The sequence below is a fragment of the Dermacentor variabilis genome, chromosome 7 (genome assembly GCF_050947875.1).
Source record: "Dermacentor variabilis isolate Ectoservices chromosome 7, ASM5094787v1, whole genome shotgun sequence".
Lineage (NCBI taxonomy): Eukaryota > Metazoa > Arthropoda > Arachnida > Ixodida > Ixodidae > Dermacentor > Dermacentor variabilis.
Genome location: NC_134574.1, coordinates 130098213 through 130120860, shown reverse-complemented (window position 1 = coordinate 130120860; position 22648 = coordinate 130098213). Strand labels below are relative to the sequence as shown.

Here is a 22648-nt window from a genome sequence, read left to right as displayed (position 1 = left end):
AGCGGAGAAATATGGAGACAGGCGGAACGCCTCGATTCGGCGCGCGCGGTGCTTGCGGCTGCTGCTATTCTTTGAGCGCTGCCCGTGTGGTTCTTTATTTCCATTGGTCATCCACGGGTGGGCTTCAGCGTGCGCTTCGGGAAGAAAGAAAAACGGCAAACCGAAAGAAGGGTGCCTAGCAACGGCACAGCAAAAAACAACAGCGCCACCTAGATGATCAAGGAGATGAGCAAACGCAGCGTCATGTGCCCAAGGTTAGAGTTACTGTATGCGCTACCGAAGGCTGGGGTGGACCTCTCACCTTTGGTAGCATATATATCAGAAAAAAAATCGGTCTCCCGCGCGAAACTTATCTTTCCCACTCACAACACAGGTCTTCTAAAATTAATCACTCGAATGTTATCCGCCCGTACTTTGCGAGGACGAAAATGTTTCAGAAGTGTTCTTTTCCGCTCACAACTGAAGAGTGGAATTGTCTGCCAGCGTATGTTGTTGATTGTGCAAATGTAGATTCCTTTGTGAAATCTTTGTCATTGCACTTGATGTAACCCTCTCCTGCTAGGGCAGCATTGCTGCCTGCAGTATTTTGAAATAAATAAATAAATAAATAAGTAAATAAATAAACAGTAACTCTACCCGAGGTGTCTCCACAGTGCCCTCTAGAATGTCGCGAGCTCACTTGAGCGCCTGTTCAAAACTGCTAGAAAATTAGGTACAGCGGCTGTGCACAGGCTTTTACGCCCAGGGACAACAGGGTGCTATAACGCAACAAAGAGGAGCGTTATAACGAATAAAAGTGTAACAACGAATAAAGTGGCCGTCTGTTAGCGAAGACGCCCCATTCCAAGAAAATCAAGCAACCTTTTCGACCGGAACCGCCCCGTTCCCAAACTTAGATCGTGTAAGCACTTTCGACCCCTTGGGAACTATACAAAGTAGTATATATAATTAACAATCTATTTATGCTTTTCTTTAAGTATCCTTTCCGGAACAATTCCAGCGGTGAAATTGATCCGTAATTAAGATTATGCACTAGTTGAAGAAGCCCGGTTGGTTTAAAAGTAATCCGTGTCCGTCAATTACGGCGTTATTCATAGCCATTTCGTTGCTGGGGCTCCCATAATCAACCAACAAATATGGATCAATCAATCTAACTAGCTTGCGCGATGCGCAAGACTCTGAAAGGAATTCGCAACAAGAGATCGCAAGGCGCCACAAATGGCTTCGCTAGTGCCCCCTGGAGCAGCCAGCAGTAAATGCAAGGCCAATGCAAGGTGTGTTCGCACACGTGGTCAAAACGCCACCTCTGCAAATTTACTGCTAAAAAAACGCGCGCAATGCTTTTAAAGGAAAAAATCTCGGGAAGTTTAACACATAAGGCGTGTTACTGCGACAACAGCAGCACAGTTTATACAGCGGCTCCTTGATCGGGCAGCCAAACCAGCAGGTTCAGAAAAATTTCCGTACCTCAAAGCAACACATGATGCGTTACCAGCGAGAATGGCTCGCGCAATGAGCCGTCTGTGCAATAAAGTTCATATCACGCTCTATCTCTCTCTCTGACAGCGGACATAAACACTGTGCTTGCTTACTGTGTCCTCAAGCAGTGTTCCTCCAGTAATGGCGCTGTCGTCTCAAAAACAACTCATTTGCGACGCGCACAACATCGGCCTGGCCCCGGCCGCTGCAGCACCACTTATTGCTGTTGCTCCCGAAATACACGACGCAGACCCAAACCCAGTGCAGGCGTGGCTCACAGGGCGCTAAATGTCGCACGATCGTTCCCCATCTGCATGTTGCCGCAGTGGCGCGAGTTCTATCCCCGGGCGGATTTCGGCTCTTTCTTCGTCACGTGATGAGGGTGAAGCTGAGGAGGAAGAGGAACTTGAGCCCTCTTGCGTATTTCGGCGCGCTCGTCGGCATACTGCGTTTCCTTCGTTGTAAAACCACAGCATAACGATCGCACGCACAGAACCTCTCACGCAACGGCGAAATCCAGCGGCTAGGCGCGGCGGCGTAGTGCCTGTATACCGCGCGAAGGTCGCTCCCGACGACAGCGCCACCGCACCTTCGTGACGCAGCGCCGTGGCGTATGTCCAGAGGATCATGACGCGAAGACGGCGGCCGCAGTAACGACAAGGGCGGACCGACTCGTGTACACCCGGATCCGTAGCACTTTAGTTTCCGTCGCAGTAATACCAACTTCCTTCCTTTCTTATCAGGAGCACTCCTTCGCCACTCTAAACTGATCTATAGCGTTGCTCTCTAGTACTAGGCCACACAAATAACCACGGCACGCTGCAGGGTTCCGAAGAGCGACACCGAACGGGCGCAACAACCGCTGACCACGCACGGCCATGCCAAGCTACGGCGGAGGCGACTTGCTCGTGCTGAGGTGGACCTCCCACGATAACCAACCACCAGGAACAAGAAATAGAAAAAAATAACGATAAGAGAAATAGGGGGGAAAGAGAAATAAAGAAGAAGAGGAAGAAGGGGACAGTGTGGAGAAAGTGGGGCCATCCTCGAGTGGCGAAAGAATGCGCCGCGCGCGGAATGCGGCTCTCAAAAGAAAGAGGAAAGAAAGGGAAGAAACCGGTGTGGTTGTTTGTGCGTGCGTGTGTGCCTCCCGCGTCGCACGCGCGACGCGTCGGGGAAAGAGGGGGACAAGGAAGGGAAAGACCCGAACGGGGTCATTCAGGAACTAGCGGCTCCGTAGACCCGTTCCACGGCACTGAGATGGTCGCTGGTACCAACAACGAGGCCTTTTATACGTTGTATTGTAACCTTACTTCCTTTTCCTTTTGTTCCTTTCGTTTTCCTTTCTGTTTGCAGTTTTTGAAGGTTAGTTTCGAAAAACGGCTTTCCCTTTTCTTTCGTCTCATCATTCTTTCCGCAGGTATACGCCTTCCGTATCGTCCTCTTCTTTCAGAGCTATGTCCTTACTTTCTATTTTTTTTCCCCGGCGACGCCTCTTTTGACCTGTAAATCTCGGAGCCGCCGCCTTTAGCTCGGGTTGTGAAAAGCACAGCCAGCCTTCTTAACCGCAGTTGGCCCCTATATCGACTAGGTCGAAGACGAAGTTCGCGACAATGGCCCCACATCGAAGCTGAAAGACATCGCGCTGTTAGGCGATTCCTGTATTAGCGCTTCCGCACACCGACGAAAGAAGTGAGTCATCTTAAACGTGTTGGTGACGAACATCTCGTGCGCCAAGTTGCAAAATTTGCGATCATTGAGCATACGACGTTTCGCTGACACGCGTGCGTAGGTCATCTCCTTCCGTAATTTTGCGTTACGTATGATCTGCGTGATACGAACGTAAATATCGTGCGGGCCGAGGGCATTAGCCAACAGCTTTCTCGATTGAGAGAGAGCCGCCCACCTACGGCGAAGAAAGAAACTTCCTCGCGGTTTCGCACAATAAACGTTTATTCCTCCTCCTCGTCTTCCAATAAATTTGTCTCGAGTAACAGCTGTGCGTTATCTTCTCCTGTCCGTCCTGGACCCTCTTCGCTCACGTCACCTATGCATCACCAATAATCACGTATTTCTCCTCTGTAATAAACATACACTCGGTAAAAAAGAATCAAGGATTCGGTGGAAGCTTGGCCCACAAAAAAACCGCGCCGCATCTGCCATCTACGCTTCCGCGCTGTACTTTCCGAGAGACACTGGTTCGTCGCCGCTGTGACATTTCGGAAAGGAACGAACGTAATTGGCTGGCGCATCTGTTCAGTTTTGCTAGGAGATTTACAACGGTGCGTTTGCCTGGGAGTACGTTGAAGAACCCCACGTATAATCCAAATTAATCCGGAGTCCGCTCACCACTACGGCGTGCCTCGCAATCAGATCGTGGTTTTGGTCCGTAAAACCCAAGAATTTAATTTATTTTCTTTTTTCGTTGCACAAAAGCTTGTGCAGTAGCTCTTGCCATACGGATTTCTCTTCACATTCGTTTCTTTTTTCTCGCATTACATGAACTCGCATAGCACAGGGACACGAAGACAAGCGAGATTTTTTTTTTAATTACGAAAAAAGAAAAGTCACCACACGACGGCTATCTGTGGGGCCTGGTATACGCGGTCCTATACCAACAAACTAAATAACTAAACAAAAAATTTCACATCACTGAGGGAGGATTTAGTCGACCGAAACAGTGGTAACAATCGACAAGCCCGACAACCAACACGTTCATCCGAAAGCTCCAGCCTCGCGAACGAGGCCTGCTCACACACTCTGTTTGCCAGCACTGCCGCTCTCTCTCTCTCTCTCTCTCTCTCTCTCTCTCTCTCTCTCTCTCTCTCTCACGCACCTGTGAAAGTAAGAGAGCGCGCGTAAAAGAGAGAGAGGAAAAGACTGGACACTTGGTCCGTTACTCAAATACCTCCTGTCCTTCGACCTGCCGACCCTCCACATAGAGGAGTGCTCGCTATATCTTTCTTTACGGCGGCGGTGCGGCTTGGGCCTTCTTCCAAATCTTGTAGTTTATTTTCCCCCGCTTATTCCACCATCATTTGTCTACCTCACGCGTCCTTACGCGGCCTTTTTATTTATTTATTTATTTATTACTGCATCCTCTACAGCTGCCCACCCCCCCTCTCTCCTTTCCCCCTCAACCCTCCAACTTCAACGACCGGCTCACAATATATCCATGCTCCCAAGTTTTGCCACCTCGAAACCCCCGTTCTCCGATTTTCTAGAAGTTTCTTAGCTCCCTGCCTACTCGGAGATAGTGCGGTTAAAACTAGTAAACAAGAAGAAAGCATGTAGGTATATAGAGAAACGAAGGCCGAAAAGGAAAAGGCAACACGAAACTGCTGTGGCCACCGCCGGTCATTATAACCACTACACACATACGCCGCACACGAACCGGGTCTGCTTGTCTTTAAACATCCATTCTTTACCCTCCTCTCACGCTGGTCAAGGCGGCCGGAAAGGAAGCGGAGGGGGGAAAATGATCTCGTCGTCAAGCTCGATTTTTCGGCCAAAAAGAAGAAAAAGAGGGAACGTGGGCTAGGTGGTGTGGTGGCCAGCCAGGTGGGCTGGTCACAACGCTCGTTGTTGTTGTTGCTTATTTTTATAATGGGAAGGGGGGCCTGGCTGGCCTGTAGGGGAAAGGAGGGATTACCTACCGTAATCCCACAACGTATACGGCACTTGACCCACGGACGCACGTGGATTTCAGAAGGGGGCGGCGAGTTGCCCACGGTCGGACAAGGCAAAAGAAGCGGATGAGTAGCGGGCCAAAAAAAAAAAAAAACGGAAGAACAATATAGTTGGGGGAAGAGGGGAAGTAGTACTGACCACGATCTCTAGAGGGGCCGGCAACAGGTCCTCCACGACCGTTCATCTTCTGTCTATCTCTCTCTCTCTCTCACTAGGAGATTAGGGAACGATTGACCATCCGTAACCCCGCAGAGACCTGAAACCAACTGTAAACGAAACACGAACAAACAAGAGAGAGAGAGAGAGGGATGGATGGGGGGTATTATGAAACGATGTGTACTTTCGCTCACGCTAAGGTAAACATGAACGGCAGCCCAGTGATGCTTCATCACCAGAGACCTATGCAGGGGGCCAATGAAGAGCGAGCTGTTGCTCTGAACGGTGTGAGGTATATCTGTTTGCGGTAGAGACGTATGACGTGTTTCAACCGAAGGATACTAGAGGGAAAATCTGGCGCTGCAGCAGTTCAAACCCCAGCGGGACTGTTGGGCACAACGTGGCTTCTTTTTGTACACGATTGCGTATACCGTAAATTACCCGCATCTTGGCATTTCTTTAAAGGCGCTCTTTGTGGATCACGTATGTTGCACGTCAGTGGCGCTTCTAGGTACTCAACGTCCATAACTAATTGATTATTTCGTAATTTTCGACACAAGATTAAGCCATCTCGACACTTTCAAGCCCATTGCCGCTGTATATACCGAGATTATTTGGGAAGTATAACACTTAACTTCGCTAACAAGCATCGACCTGTCTTGAGATAGCAAAGAATTGTGTTACCGAGATTATTTGGGAAGTATAACACTTAACTTCGCTAACAAGCATCGACCTGTTCTGAGATAGCAAAGAATTGTGTTTGTTTCTCACGCTACGGAAACGTTCGGATAGCACATGTTAGTCGCTCTACGATAGTAATCATCCGCGTAAAAATATATCTTCGATGAGGTTGTTCGAAGCAACCAGAACAATGTTTTCGCTATCACACTGGCAGTACTCCTAGACAGAAGCGCCAGATCTTCCTCTTGTGTTCGTGGTACGAAGCTCTTTGTAGCCTGTGTGCTTAATAATGACGTAGGAAGAAGATCTATAAGCACCCGAAATAATCAAATGTAAACATGATTAATGCAACAGACGTGTGCTTCAGTTTTAACGATACTTTTAGCGCGGTGTCGGAGAACGCGTTACCGCAGTATATATATATATATATATATATATATATATAACCGCTTTCTAGCAGAATGCGTGACGACAACCTCTGCCTCTTTTCAGGTACAAGATGCCGCTTTCCGAACAAGCTCAGGGTGCACAGCAGACCAGTCGTATACCGAACGCTCCAGCGGCCACCACAGTTGCAGACGAATTCCTGGAGAAAGTCGTCGTCTGCATAGCGCGGCAACATTCTACTGTAGCGCACTGGTTCTACGCGAGCCCCTCCCCCGAGAAAACGACTTCCGCACGCAACCGCCCCCCCCCCCCGAAAAAAAAAAAGAAAGATTCGGAGTCGTGACCTCATACGAAAGAACAAACGACGCAGAGAACCGACGCCGAGGTCTGGCGCACGCGCCCGCCGATTGGTCCGGAAGGGAGGGAGCAAACGACATCTTTCTTCTGCGCCGTCTGCTTTCCTCTAGCTGTCGTCTGGTGACACGAAGGCCGAAGACATTGGTACAAAAAAAAAAAAAAAAAAAGAGACACCGAAAAAAAAAAGTTTCTAAGCTCTACAATCCACAGTCGGTGACAGGTCAAGTCTGCAGCCAATGCTTTTTCTGACGGTCGTCCTCCCCCGAAAGTCGCTTAGGTGCTGGTCACTTTAGACGTCGTGCAGACGATCTTCGAGATTACGCATCCGTTGGCAAACGCTCGAAGGAGCACTTATTTACCTGCCTCCTCCCATGACAGCCGTTCCAGGTACAGACCGTGTCTTTATGGTGATCTCCGAAATTTTGGGAGCGAAGAGAAAAAAAAAAGAGGAAAAGCCATTACAATGTTCACAAGTTCTTCTGTGTCTGCAATTCCGAAAGCGCAGACGTTTTGGGATGTTTGCTGGTGTGCGCAGCTAAGGCATAGTCGAGGTTAGACCTGTGTCATAAGTCTGATGGTCACAAGGACAAAAGCAAACGTATATATAGACAAAGAAGTCATCGTTGGTGATTGTGACATATGATACACAAGGCTTTGAAGTTAAAAGTGAAAATAAATTATCGATTTCAAATTATTAAATTATATATTTATGAAACACTCACCAGCGGCATTCGTTCTGAATATATATAAGCTTGAAATATGACTTCGCAAATGAACCAAGTTGGGCTAGTTCGTTCGATACGAGTTCAGCACTGTAACATCTGCGCAAAGTACTGGACAAAGCATGGAATACGACACAGATACTCCTTGCTATTACAGTGTGCAAGTAGATTCAGGTGGCATGTGAATGACTTTCGCCGGAATATGACGTCAGGTGGTAGCCGCACTGGGTCACATGAAAGAACAGAAAACAGGGCAACAGTCTAAAAAAGAAAAAAAAGAGTGAAATTGTTTTTTGCGCCGGAATATATGCACCATCTTCGTAATTAACTCCATAAAAGTTGAGCGATGCTGCAATACGACGAGGATTAAAAGCCACACGCGCGCGCATTCGCGCAGTGCGATGCGGTTCTGCTGAACAGTGCCGCTTTTGCGCGGTAACAACCGAAAATGTGCTCGTCAAACCTGCCGTCGACAGATGCATGGCGGAGAAGCTCAGCCTAAATTTCGTGGGCAGGTCACTCCATCGCCGAACTCACGGCATGCCCATCGTTCAACGCTTTAAGAGCACGCGCAGTTGAGAAATACGCACAAATCAACGACACACTCGTGAGCAAACAATCTGGCTAAGTCATCAAACTAAAGCGGAGATGCGAAAGCTACCTAGTATGTTCCATACCTATGTTTTCTGCGCGCTTTTCGGTCGAGTCGTAGCTGCATCCGCGCGCGTTTGGGGCTGCAGAATCGAGGATGTAATAATTCGGTACACAGCACGAAGTGAAACGAACACGACCACGCGCTGCGTTTATTCTCACGTTCTGGAATGCTCCCTGGCGCCGATGAGAAAGAAATGCCAGTCAGGCGATGAAGGAAAAAATTAAAGATTAAAAAAAAAAACGCGCGCGCAGTCGGCTGCAAGAAAAGCAACAAGTTGAGGGCCGCAGCTGAAGATGGCAGCAGAAGAGTGAGCGAATAAATAAATGAAACGGACAAGGCAGCAAGAAAAGGCAGGCGCCGTACGCACCTCATGGGACAGGTATCTCCTGTGACAGCGTCGCGAGCAACAGAAAATCACGGTCGTATCGCCAGGCACATGTAACGCCGTCGTAATTCCGCGCCACCACCGTGAGTTCCCGACGACTCTTCGGGCTGCGCTGCGGCTGCTGCGGCGTCGTTCCGTGCCGGTGCTGAGACTTCGGCCGGTTCCGTTCAGCCGGCGTGGTTTGTAAGCATTTATCTTACCCGCGGGAGCGGAGAACGGGAAGTGGCGGCAGAGGGCGCAGCTGAACATGCCCAGACGTTGGCGTCGTACGCCCAGTGGCTGCGTTTGCTTACGGAGTTAGCGGGTTAGCGCTTCACTCCGCTTCGAAGCAAGAGCACCGGGAATGGCTCAATCCCGAATCTCTGGACACAACTACAAGCGCGAAGCGAGCATCCTCAGGAGGCTGATGAAAGCGTGTGTTATCTGCGTGGAAAGGAACACAGCAATGTTTGATGCCAGATGGTGCGCACAGCATTCTATAGGAGGAAGGAACGTTGATCACGGAGGCCATATATGGTGCCTGCTAGTACAAATTACTCTTTGGTTGGGAGGGTTTTACTCGTATGGTCCACGTGTAAGCGCGGATCAGCGTAGGCGTAACAGATAGTGAAGCACTAAACGAGTTATTCACGGTTTGGTCTTATTTGCAAAACAGTACTTAGCCCTGATGTGCTCTTCGGAGCGTGCTCGTGAGAGCTATAGCTGTCAAAGCCGTGCCATATGTGATCTGTTGTGGCTTCTCTCCATGTCGGTGCTGAGCCGCCAGCCATGCATTTGCGTTCGGCTGGCGCTATTTATAAGCGCGTTGAATTACATGTCTCCTGATATTTTCAGTGCCCATATATCACCTGGGGTACATGCAGATGTGTGAACGGGAAGTGATGGCTGAATCTAACATTGTCCCGTGTCTACAAATAAAAAAAAAGTTAATAAAAAAGATGCACCTCAGTTTTGCTCCGTGGATTCAAGCGCGTCTTGCCATTTGATTGCTTGTGGGCATATCTACAGCACTTTTTATGAATAATAGAATGTACAACGTTGATATATATATATATATATATATATATATATATATATATATATATATATATATGTATATATATATGTATATATATATATATATATATATATATATATATATATATATATATATATATATATTTTCAAGCGAGAACTGAAAGTCTTAACGCATGATCAACATGAACGTCACAGTTCAATGGTTGAATGACTGCTTGAAATATTAGTCCAAAAATTTCAAGCAGTCACAAGTGCGTTAACACTGCTCCAAATGGTGATGTGATCAAAATGCATTGTCATGCCTACCGCAATCAAGAAGACCAGTCTAGAGCGCCTCTACTGCGTCGGTGCGCGTCAATAAAACGCATAATTTGTCGGGACGACCAATATAGTACTTTGCTTTGAAAAATAAGGCAGTCAGAGCTGCCTGGTTTACCCCGTGAAAACTAAAGAAAGACACCACTGTTTTCTGCGGAATACACGTCCACAAGCTCAGCGACACTAAAAGTAATGCAAGTAGTCTGGTGCCGCCATCTGCAGTGAAAAAAACTAAACAGTGGGTAGAGTCTTTGGCCTTCGAGATCTGAGCGGCCGGAGTCACGCATTTTCCCCCATCGTTTACTCCATGTACAATGGTTCCCATTTATTCCCACATTGGGCGATGGTGTTCATTAGCTCTCTTAATATGTTTGCACTCTTTGGGGCTTGTCCCACAATAATCGTTTTCTGTATTGCCCGGATTTACTTTCGTTAACGCTGCGCTCACGGTACATCCGAGTCACCAACGGGTTTTGGTCCACTGTACCAACGGTATGCTCTTTATCAGCGCGACATAACATTCTCGACAGGAAAGTGGCGAGCGCAGAGTATTCAAGGGAGGAAACGCAAGCAATGCAGATGACGATTATCGCTGTGGGAGAAGGTACGCCCCAAACGGTGTAACTTTTTTAAGAGTGTGCACACCCCGTTGGGGTGTACATTAGGCACCCCAAATTTGCGCCTTCCAAGGGGTGTACATTTGCACTGAGAGCGGACGTACTCTTTAATTTGGGAGCACTCGTAAACGAAACTAGCTCGTAGCTCTCGAAGAGCGTTTTAACACTTCCTCTGCTGTAAAAGTGACACACGGTTTAACTGACGGTCCAATAATAAGTTTACACTCCTTGGGACCTATCTTGTCCCCAAACAATAATCGTCAGCTGTATTGCGTGCCTTTCCTCACTTTAACGCTGCGAGCCCGGTACTTCCAGGTCACGAACGACATGCGCGTTATCAGTGTGACGTGCATTCATGCAGTGGCGTAGCAACAGGGGGGGGGGGGAGGTCCGTGGGCCCCGGGTGCAAGGGGCCAGTGGGGGGGTGTCATATACCTCTGAAGACATCCGGAATTTGTCGATATCCTCGCCTTCCTCGACTACAGCTGGAGGGGGGGGGGGGAGAGGCGTGACAGAAGACCTATGGGCCCCGGGTGCCAGACGACCTAGCTACGCCACTGCATTCATGACAGGAAATTAGTGAGCTCAAAGCTTTCAAGAAAGCGAACGCAAACGAGACAGATCGCGATTATTGTTTGAGGACAAGAATTTGCCACTTTAGCCATTTTGACGCTTGATTTAGCAATTTTCTTGACTATTTAGCAAGAAGTTCTTTAATTCAACGACGTGACAGACATTTTAGCGAATTCCAATTTACGAACGCTGCTTCGAAAACAACCGTCTACAAAGTATTATTCAAAAGCTACTAGTGAGTGGTCTAAATTGGCTGTAACACGTAGGTCCTGTGACCATTATGAAGCAATGATAGTCTTCAGAAGGTTCACAGTGCGCTCACAAAATTCATGTCTATTTTTTCTATACTAAAATAATTTGAATTTGTCTTAACGCTCCAGGCTCTGCAAGTTTAGAACGCAGCAGGTGAATAACAATTAAGACAGATCGACTGTAAGATGGCAGGAGCCTGAACACTGCTTCCTGATCGAATGGGTTTATTACAAATCAGTACTGCGAAGAACCTTTATGTACACCTGCACACAAATCGTCGTCGCCGTGTTAACATGCGAGCTTGAGCGTCTTGCAGCAATTTTCTATGTTTTCAGGAGCGCCAAGAACAATAAAAAAGATCAGGGATATAGCAGACCAGGTTCCTTATTTCCGTTCTTATAAAATCCAAGTGATTGTGTTCTTTTGAATCGTTAGAGCCTCATAGTCTGTGGGTAAACGTGAAAATTAAGCTGCCATCTTCCGTTGTTATACAAGTATTGTATAGTAAAATGAAAGGCCACTACACACTGCTGGTCAATTCACTGTTCATCGTTGCTCACACAGACACCACAGAAAAACGGGAGACGTTTAGCGACAATTTCAGCGACCTTGCAGGAAAATTTAGCGGTTGGAGACTTTTCCGTCTCTTTAGCAACATGATTTAAATGATGTGGCAACACTGGACAAGCCACGTCCCAAAGGGCGTACAGTTTTTTTTTTTTAGAGTATGCTTTCATACTATACCATGGCGTGTACGTGCGACGTACGCTTTATTTCCATGTAGTAGACCATTCACTCTGGGGCCAAGCAATCGTTATTCGCATAGCCCTTCTCTGTGAATAAAGCGCACATCGTCAAAGTTCGTAGGTAGAGCGCCGGGGACCGACGTAAGCACCGAAGTACCAAAAAATATATATATAAAGATAGCACATCTCGATTCTTCCTTTGTCGAATAAGCTTGAATGTTCTACTTAACACAATGTTCAGCCATGCAACGTTAAGCGATTGCTATAAGAAATGTTCTGCATGGACCATACATAGAAAAAATATATAGTATATGCAAGAACAACGCCACTACGCACTCGGTGCCAAGTGAGTTGTCAAAAAAAAGGAACGAGGGAAAGAAAGAAAGAAGTCAGATTGTGTGAGAGTTCCAACACTTTCTCCCCCTGCACGCAGTTCAAGCGAAGAACGCGCATTTCTTCACCGGGTTCATCTTGCTGCCTTCCCGACACTTGTAGGCCTTGGCGAAAGCCGGCGAGTTCCTCACGACCTTGTTACAATCGGCCGGAATGGGGTTCCAGTCGCCGGGCTTCGCACACGACAGGTAGCAGAGTGTCATGAAAAACACCTTATCCTCCGGCAGCTGCGCGTCAAGGGCCAGTGGCACTCTTTCCTCGCCTCGCAGGTGCGACTCGCCAAGTGCGGCGTAGGTGATCTCCAGGGCCGCAACGTCGGGCAGCACGGCCTCGTTTTCGTCACCGCGCCGACACTCGGTCTTGGTGCGAAACACTTCCAGGGTAGAGTTGGAAAGAAACGTCATTTCCTCCACGACCGCGTTCGGCGCCCACTTGATCCCTTCGTCGTCGATGGCCTTGACGAGTTGCTTGGCCACGAGGAACAGCAGGCCGCCGTACAGCATCGCGTGGGTCCCGTTGCGGTAGTATGCCGGAGGCGCGGCCGCGGCGATGGCCAGCTTCACGACATTGCTCACGTAGTCGTAGCTGATATGGTCGGGATAGTTGCCCCCCGGCAGCAACAGTGCCTCCGTGTACTCGGGCGTCCTGCTCATGCTCTTCATCGCCTTGCGCGTCTCGATCCAATAGTGGGCGAGAGATGGTTCGTGCTCTGGAAAGCCGGCGTAGGTTGCCTCCAGCGTGTCGCCCTCGAGGAGAGTCGCGGACGGCCACATGGCCTCCCTCGCGGACTCGAGCTTCTCGATCGCCCTCGACTTGCTGTAATCGTCCATCCAGCCGGACTCGTTCACCTTGCGCACAGCCGCCGAGACGAGGCTGTCGAAGCCGGCCTCGATGGCCTCTCTGTCCCGCGCCGTGAACAGGGTCGAAACGCCGAGCGCGAGCACGAGGACCTTGTACGCGGCTTCGACCGTGTGCGCGCAGGACGTACGCAGATACGCGTCGGCCTTCGACTTGCTTCCGTAGAAGCTGATCAGTAAGGAAAAGTCCGCCACGGGAGAGCAGTACTGCACGATGAGCCACGCAAAGTACCTGTTGAGCTGCAGCCGCGTGTAACTGGCCAGCAGTCTGGCGACCGCGCGCAGGAGCGAGAGGTCGGTGACCACGATCTCGTCGTCGACGCCCAGCTTCGGCTCGAGAGACAGGGCGTCCTGGAACGCCTCCAACCAGTGCTCGGTCGACGCGTTCGGCACGTGGACGCCGATGTCACGGAACGGGAAGAGCGCGGGCTTCTTTCGCGGAGACACGTTCACGGCGTGCAGTTTGTCCAGGACGTGCTTTTCCATGGCGCCGAGCTCGTCAACCACCGTGTCGTTTCGCGGCGGTCGCTCCGATTCGTCCGGGTAGAAGAGGGCCAGGAACTGTTCCCAGTAACGGACGTAAGACCGCTCGACTACTCGGCGGTGGTATCTCATAATGCGCAGGTAGGCGCCGGGACCGATCAGGACGCGTCGGCGGCTGCCGGTGGAATGAGGATGCCGCAGCAAGCCGACCGTGATCCAGAACGGCGACTGCCACAGGTAAGAGAGTGCGGCGACGAGGTAGAGAGGGGTGAGTAGCGTGTCAGGCGGCTCTGGCCAGCGCAAGCCGCGATCCTCGATGAAATTACGAAAGAAGGCCATTTGCGACGCGTTCGAAGGGTAGTACCAACGGCACATCTGGTACATGGCCAGCGGCTTCCTGCCGGCGGACAGTCGCAGCGCGCCCCTGCGCAGCAGGTCTTCGAAGCGGCCGTACCAGGTGTACCTGAGGGCGTCGAACGTCGAGCGGAGCATGTCGCGGTACTCCCGCGACCTTTCCCACCCGGAGCAGACGAAGGCCTCGAAGTCGTCGCACGGGTCGAGCTTCCAGTCGATGTATCTGGTGAGGAGCGTTGCGTGACTGACGCAGTCTTCCGTCGCGCACACGTTGCGGCCGTTCGCCGACTTTTTCCACAATCCCACGACGAATACGTAGAAAAACACGAAGATGAGGCAAGTGGTGACGCACGCGGTCGTGATGGCGACGACGTCGATCTTCATGTGGGGTCTTGCCTGTGACGCAGGTACGTTTTCGCCTGGTGATTTCGAGCAAGCCTGCAAGATTTCGTACGATATTGCCACGGGGCAGAATTAGTGAAGCGTAGGTGCACTTACGTGTTATTTTACAAGCTGCGGCAATGCTGCGCACACAAGATGATGATGATACAATTGTATGGATCGTACCCACCAAGGGAGACAGGCCAATAATCAGCCGGCAGCAGGTAGCTTACGAGAACTCTTATTGAAGAGGAGAAGCGCAAATTAAAAGGAAGAACAAAAGGAGATACTGGAATACCTAGTCCAGTATTCGAGCAAGCAGTCACACTAAGGGGAAACTTTAAAACGTGCCATAGTCGAGAGGATAAAAAAAGTCGCAGTTTCGCCCAAAAGGCGAAGCACCGAGTGCGATTGCAAATTAGCAGATATCTTACGAATAATGATAGTAGTTATATCGGCCATATAAACTTGTAAACATTCGCTTACTAACTGAATTAACAAGCACGTGTTGTCACGCGCGCACATGTAAACATGAACACATCTCGCTCAATAACCACGGAAACTCGCTGTCAAAACACTGGAGTGAGGAATCACGGCAGCAGCAGCGAGCGAACTGACCTTCGTGCATCTCGCTTCAACGTGAACGAAACGTCGACAGCACAGCGCATGCGAAGCTACTGACACAACGCGCGTTCTGCAAACATTGCAGATGGCTTCGAAGATGAGGACCGCGTGGGCGCGCACTTCGGCCACCTCGCAGATCGCTTTCAAGACACGGCGCCCGCACGGCCGCACCGTAAGCTGCAGCGGCGCGGGAGAAAAGCACGTCTCTCTCGTCTCACCTCCGTGCCTCGTGCGCTACAGTAGAGGGCGCGCTTCCGCTCGGCCTTCCTCGCTCGCGCACGCGAGATTGAGCCGCGTTCGCCGGATCACCCTCGCAAGCTTTCGCTCGCACATACAGCATGCTCGGCCTTCCTCGCTCGCGCACGCGAGATTGAGCCGCGTTCGCCGGATCACCCTCGCAAGCTTTCGCTCGCACATACAGCATGCGACGCGAGGCGACGATTTTATCGCCGTTCGACTTTATACGGAACTCCGGCTTTCTTTTTTAACCATATTACGATATTGTCATTTTCAAAAGGCATTTTCAGTCCTGTCACCGTCAGGGTGGTTAAACGGGGCTTAGAACATCAATAATTTTAAATAACCAATAAACGAGATACCGAAACCGAAACTGGTAGCTGCTTCGTGTGACGTCACGATGAGTCAATGACGTCAGAACCTACACTACCATAATGTAAACACGTGGCGCTAACAACAAAAAAAGCGAAGCTGATGATGTCTCCTGAAGAAACAGGGAGCGTTTACAGAGTTTCCGAATTAGACAGCGACGACTTCAGCGACAGTGGGGTGTAGTCTCTGACGTCGCAAACACAGGGTGGCCAGCAGAAAGTCGTGAGTCGGGAACAGAACCAATCTTTAAAATTAATTTTCAGGAAAACTAAATGACTTGCATCCATATAGTTCGGCACAGATAATCAGAATGAAAAAGAGAATATATATATGATGAAGAAATTACGGCCACTGACCGAGTCAAGGTGAAAGAACACACAGAGACGTTTCGGGACCCGTACGGGTCCGACTTGCGGGTCCGACTTCCGACTTCCGAAAACGACTTGCGGCTCTTGCCCGCTTTTAGTGTGATCAAGGAACCCGTACGGGTCCCGAAACGTCTCTGTGTGTTCTTTCACCTTGACTTGGTCAGTGGCCGTAATTTCTTCATCATCATGTTACCTGACCAGACGAACTTTCGTCGAATTCTTGACTAGAATATATATATATATATATATATATATATATATATGTATTCAATATTTTATTAACAGTAGACATCGAAAAATCGCCGGAGTTGAACCCCAGGTGGTCCAAATTTCCTGAGTATCCCACTACGGCGTGCCTGATAATCAGATCGTGGTTTTGGCACGTAAAACCTCATAATTTAGATCCGCCTAGTTGCACGAGTCACTTGGTCTAGTTTCTAAGTAATATACAGCTGCAATAAGCGTGAGTCATGCGGCGCAGAGTATGGCTGTATATAAACTCGGCAGAGAGGATACTTGGATGTGTCGCGTAGTGCCTTACGCCGCAGATGTCTTGTCGGTGGTTACATCTCATATGTTTTACGTATAGCATGCTAGTCTGTACATGGTGTGATCTGCTACAGCCACACCGCAGCATTTGATAATTATTTCGTCCTACGTGAAAGCTGCAGTCTAGAGCGAAGTAAGAGTTACTCCCGAAATGTAATAAACTATGTAACAAATGTTTCCCTAAAATTATGGAAAAACAATAAACATTACTTTGATGAAATCACAGAAAAACGAGATAACAGAAAACAAAACGCAACAAGAATGCTGGAAAAGTTGCCATACTTATTCCTGTGCTTTCTTTTTTTTTCACACAGAAATGTTCATAGTGTAAAGAAACGTGACTTTGATAAATGCGAGCGTGCAAGGTCGCTCGTGATGCATGCGGGCGCAGTGTGGAGGCGTGCTAATCATAACAATATAAGTGTGCTATCGCTAACTCGCTAAGTGTGCTTTGTTAGAGAGTTAGTGATGACGCTTATATATGATATGTTGTATATTTTATTTATTTTTATTTATTTAGTACATACTGCAGACCACATTGTGGTCCTTGCAGGACGGGCAGACATTGAGTACAAGACATATACAAGATACGTTCGTATACATTCATAAAATATATAGACTTTACAATGAAATATTGCTCACAAACATTTAGTGAAAAGGATCAAAACACAATACCTAAATCAATTAATGGTGCAAACAGAACGATGAAAAAAAATAACTGCGATGGCAATTATATGAACACTCCAGGCGAATTTTCTCCGTCGCCGTGATGTTCCATATAAAGTCCAAGTGCAATCCGCGCGCTCTATGCTGTCGGTGCGAGTGAATTAAAGCGTGCGCGATAACGTGATCAAGCGCGCTGTCTGCTATGTGTTGGGGGCGGGGGTGGGGGGTGCAGGTGATCGCGTGTCTTCTCCTCTAGCCCAGCCGTGGCTGCGCATGCATTCTTAGGCAAATACGCCCCAAATACGCCCTTTGGGGTGTATTTGGGATGTATAATCGTCATCTGCCCTGCTTGCATTTCCTTCCTTGAAAACGCCGCGCCAACTACTTTCCTGTCGGGACTGCTACACTCTTAGAAAAATTTACACCCTTTGGGGCGTATCTTGTCCCACAACAATAATTGTCATCTGTCTTGTCCGCGTTTCCTTTTTTTAACGCTGCGAGCCCGGTACTTCCCAGTCACGAACGGCATGCGCGTTATCAGTGTGACGCAGCATTCTCGACAGGAAAGTAGCGAGCGCCGAGTTTCAAGAAAGGAGACGCAAGCAAGGCAGATGACGATTATTGTTGTGGGACAAATATACACCCCAAAGGGTGCAACCGTTCTAAGAGTGTATGTCATGCTGATAACGCGCATGTCGTTCGTTACTGAGAAGTACCGGACTCGCCGCGTTAAGGAAAGGAAATGCGGTCAAGACAGATGACGATTATCGTTGTGTGGCAAAAGGATGTAATTTAGCTTAAGAGTGTGAGTGTCCGTGCGGCAGAGAGCTCGTACGCGGCCCACGAGCCGCCTCTCGGGAGGCATTCTGAGGAGGGTGAAATGGCTGAAATGGCGGGTGACTCCGTGCCCTGGAGCTCGCGTAATCTTAAACTTCTCAAGCGCGCAGTGAAACGAGAGGCAGCACGAAGTCTTCCCTCCCCCGCTGCCGACGCTCTCTATATATCAGGCCAGCGTCGTAACAGCGCGTGCTCGTGGTCAGCGAGTGATATCCGTTCATGTTTGCCCGTGCGAGGGCGCTTGACGCTATGCTTGTTAATTTAATTAGTAAGCCAGTGTCTATACTGCAATTCATAGACCCTTTTCGGGAAGATAGACCTTTTCATTAGACAATTCATAGATAGACACTTCATAGACCCTTTGCGGAAGGCAATCGCGTGCGCGCAGCCATTTTAAAGCGCAGCTCTTTGGCGCCCGTTCCCGCGTTTCGCGTCGGCCTCGCCGTCGTGCCTAGCCGTAACCAGCTCCGTAGCCGGGGCCAGCGAGCTGCTCTAGCTGCGCGTGCTCCTCGCGCCCACTGCTTTCCTCGGCGTTCATTGCTTGTTCCACTTATGAATTAAGTCAGGATGGGTGTGTTTTGCTTTTCTTTCTTTATTTAACAAACAATTTTAAGCAGCGACTTGTCGTGTTTCTGACTGAGTAAAGTTCCTCGGTGCGGCCACTAACTGATTGTTTATTCTCTGCCTAATCACTCACGGGTACACTCAGCTGCGATAATTTTGTTCTTGCTGCGCGCAAGGCTTGGAACGTGAATGTTCTGTATATTGTAATGTAGCTTGTAGCATAGACGTCTTATCACAAGTCACTCGCTTACTCTGTGGATCGTCACGAAACGTTCAGCCTCGAACATTCGTGTGCTGTCGGTGGGGTCACCGTCACCCACGCTTCGGCGCGTTGGTTCAGGTGTGCGCCCATACACTTATTCTTGATACGTTCGTGATGGAGTGGGCGTAAGTTTGCGTGTTATTTGGGGTAGATGCGTGTATAGATAACGTGCGACAAGCTTACTATGCCAGGAAGCGGCGCTACTCCCTTTGTCACTGTGTGACGTGCGTTCGACGAGGTTGCCGACTTTCCGGGGTTGAAGTCTTCTCTTTGGAGGTTAGCTATACAACGCTGGTCGATGAGTGATTTTTCTGTCCTAGAGAGAAGCCACGCATCTCGAAGAGCCGGCAGCAAAGGCTCTTATTATGTAGCAGCGGTCTGTGAACTTGGACGCACAGATTCATTCCATTCCTTAATATGTCAGTCACATTTTTTTTTTTTTTTTGCAGCCAACTACTGCCCACATCTTCACTCCGCCGCGCCATATTTTTTGTTGCGCAAATGAAGCACAGTGCGTTAGCGAAAATACCGTTGCATTTCCGACAGCTTATAGCGCAGAAGCAGAGCAGAAGTTGCAATGGTTTCGCATTCGTGCGCTTTCGCTGAGGCAATTTGCTGCGCGCCGCCGAAAGCGCCATCTCGTTCCTCCGGAGTAAACTGCTTCACGAAAAGGGGTCAATATGGCTGGTAGGACTACGAATCTTACTTCGCGTATTTGCACTTGTCTAACACTATGCTATTGCTATGAATGCTTCACATTTCGGGCGAAACTAAGGCTACTCTTGGCTTCGCATGCGGGGTTGCCCTCAAGTTCTTCCATTTTCACGACATCTGATCTGGCGATGGCATTTACAGTTCTCCCAAGGTGGCAGGCTATGTTTTGCACTGCTCGTATAGTACTAGAAACATACTGCCATCGCTGCAGTGAACATTCAGAGTCACAGACAAAATGGGACCGCGCGTTTGCGTCGATTGACATGTTTGTATACTCCAGTGCAGACGGTGTAGTTTTCATGTTACACTTGCATGCCTGCCAGTTATCCCGAAATTTTCGTGACGTTTACAACTTTCCGCCCCTTTTGCGACTTAACGAATGCTGCGTAAATTGTTGCGCATAACTGAATGCAGAATTGTCGTGACCGAACTGCTAAGAGATAAGTTTGCTTGCGAAAATGTTCGCACGTCGGTCTCCGTACCTTACGTTCCGAGTCTTCTGATGGCGAAAGGACGCCAGAGGGATACTTGCTTCGAGCAACTTTACACAAACAAGTTCTTTAAGCGGGTGAAACTCACAACAGCTATAATAGGCTGAAAATGTAAACGGGACCTTAAAAAACAGTTGCTCGTCCATTACATGCTGCCCCAAGCTTGTTGCTGCTCGGTGTGCTGCGTCAAAAATTAAATTCTTGTTACCGTAAGCTGCGTATCTGTGCCTGAAACTACTTGTGCTCCGCTCAGATCCACCTCCGCCCGCCTCCCGCGGTATTTGTCACGAATTGTGAAGTTCGCAGGTTGGCAGATATCGCCATCAGCAGCAGCAGCAGCCTTACTTTTAGGTCCGCTGCAGTAGTAGCTTGGAAGGCATGTACTTGTGCTATTAAAAAAAACGGCAACGTCCTGCACTAGGTATGCGCTCATGCAGCCAGTGTAGGGCGGAAAAAAAAAGAACGCCCGATCGAGAGAATCGAGGAGTAACTCACTATCTCCTCGAGACTGGTCAACGAGAGTACGAGCATTTCCGGAGACTTCGCTCCCTGGCCAGGGGAGGAAGTCGTCGGCGACAGTGGCGACACTGACGACCGGGCTCTGGCTCTCGTGCGGCTTTTCATGCGGGGCTCTTGTCGTCCCTGTGGGCACGCGTTTGGCAGTCAGGTAAGAAAAAAAAAAACTATCATTTTTTTAGCACGCGCCTGCAAGTTAGCCGACGACGCTTCGCCGTGCTCGATCCCTCACGGGTTGCTGAATAAGCGTCTATTCCCTTCTTTAAATCACTATCTGAGCAAGCTGGGAAGCATTCGTGGCACTGAACGGCAGGCGCGCAACCACGACGAACGCAAGTATATAACGAAAAACACAACGTTGGCTTCATTCTGCGTTTTCATTACGCTGTTACTAAATAAAACGACTCCCTCGGTCCCCCTACTCTCGCTATATATATATATATATATATATATATATATATATATATATATATATATATATATATATATATATTGTGATGTAGCAGTTAACTCGACCTTTAATACGCCCCGAAGACATGGCGAACCCATCACACTACAGGCTCAAGATGAGTTTACACAAGCGTTGAAGACGAAGAACCCGATCTAATGATAATCAAGTGCAGACGATGGAGAAATGCATAAGAAATGCCCACTATATATATGTATGTATACAGGTTGCAGTGGACTTGCTGTGTGTGTTGCCTTGAAGATGTTTAGCTACGTATATTCCGCTGTTAGGCACGGGTGAAAACCTTCCCTCTGTCTAAATCAATGCTGGATAAACAAAATTCAATGGCGATTTAGTGGTAAATGCGAGAGCAATCTGTTAGCACTACCTAGCACCTTTCTGAGGTCCAGGCAGTGGCGTAGCTAGGTCGCCTGGCACCCGGGGCCCATAGGTCTTCTGTCACCCTCCCCCGCACGTTCTCCCCCCCCCCCCCGGGTGTAGTCGAGGAAGGCGAGGATATCGACAATTTCCGGGTGTCTTCAGACGTATGTAACCCCCCCCCCCACTGGCCTCTTGCACCCGGGGCCCACGCCCCCCCCCCCTCCCGTTGCTACGCCACTGGGTCCAGGACCCATGATTCAAATCATTCCAAAGCGTTGTTCAGGAGGCTCACTCGACACACGTGCTGTCTCTTCAAGGAGCGAAGTGCAACTGACGGTGGTCCGGAGCAGACTGTAGTCAGTTGCACTGTGTGCATATTGTAAGCATTTATGCAATATGTATATGCATGCCCCATACACATGTACTTTTTTTCACGTTGACACTCTTAATGCTAGCTAATACACTAAAACAATATTGACCTGATTTTATGTGTTCTCCCTGCATCGTCGGCGATCTGACTGCGTGCTATCACTATAGTTCTTCCATTCGTATCAGTTGCACTTCAACATCAAAGGTACAACGGACGATCAATCCACTACGCTGTCGCCGCAAAACACTGAATCAAGGGACGCATTACCTCGTAGGGCGAGGACCGGGAAGAAGCAGCGGCAGTCCACGGGAATTCCTGACGTGACGAGAACTTGCTGCTCGTCGAGACTACGTGCGGGACTGGTTCTCTGGTTTCTCGCAACAGTCCCTGGCCTCCGGCTGCAGCAGGCGCCGGAGAGAGAGACGTCGCCAGCGGTACATGCGTCCATATTACTGTTACGGCGCGACAGTATCGTAATCATGGCCTCCGAGACCGGGCGGTGCGAGTTGTCCGATTTCAGAGGCCATGTTGTAACCATCAAGTTTTCTACAAAAAACTCCTAGAGGGAACTGTGGCGCTTGTGTCTATGGGAGCTGCAAGCAAGGCGATTCAGCCAGCATATGCGGATGATGGACAATCAATCAATCAATCAATCAATCAATCAATCAATCAATCAATCAACCGGTTAATCAATTAATCAATCAATTTTATTTTCATCCTGAATAACTATTCTGCAGTACATCCAT

The 22648-nt window shown here is 49.1% G+C and overlaps 2 protein-coding genes across 2 annotated transcripts in view; both read right to left on the bottom strand.

The window, feature by feature from the left end:
- Positions 1 to 8679, bottom strand: part of Ppn (proteoglycan-like sulfated glycoprotein papilin) — a 209006-nt gene extending 200327 nt beyond the window's left edge. Inside the window, exon 1 of the mRNA XM_075699305.1 lies at positions 8495 to 8679. Within this exon, the coding sequence (XP_075555420.1) occupies positions 8495 to 8499 (5 nt within the window). The 5' untranslated portion in view covers positions 8500 to 8679. The remainder of the gene's footprint in view (positions 1 to 8494) is intronic.
- Positions 8680 to 12469: 3790 nt separating this feature from the next.
- Positions 12470 to 14506, bottom strand: LOC142588853 (endothelin-converting enzyme 2-like). Its single transcript, XM_075700673.1, has one exon. The coding sequence runs from the start codon at positions 14504 to 14506 to the stop codon at positions 12470 to 12472; it is 2037 nt and encodes a 678-aa protein (XP_075556788.1).
- Between the last annotated feature and the right edge of the window lie 8142 nt (positions 14507 to 22648).

What these genes read in the sequence shown, in the direction of transcription:
- LOC142588853 (XM_075700673.1), bottom strand. Translation starts at nt 14,506, where the DNA reads ATGAAGATCGACGTCGTCGCCATCACGACCGCGTGCGTCACCACTTGC.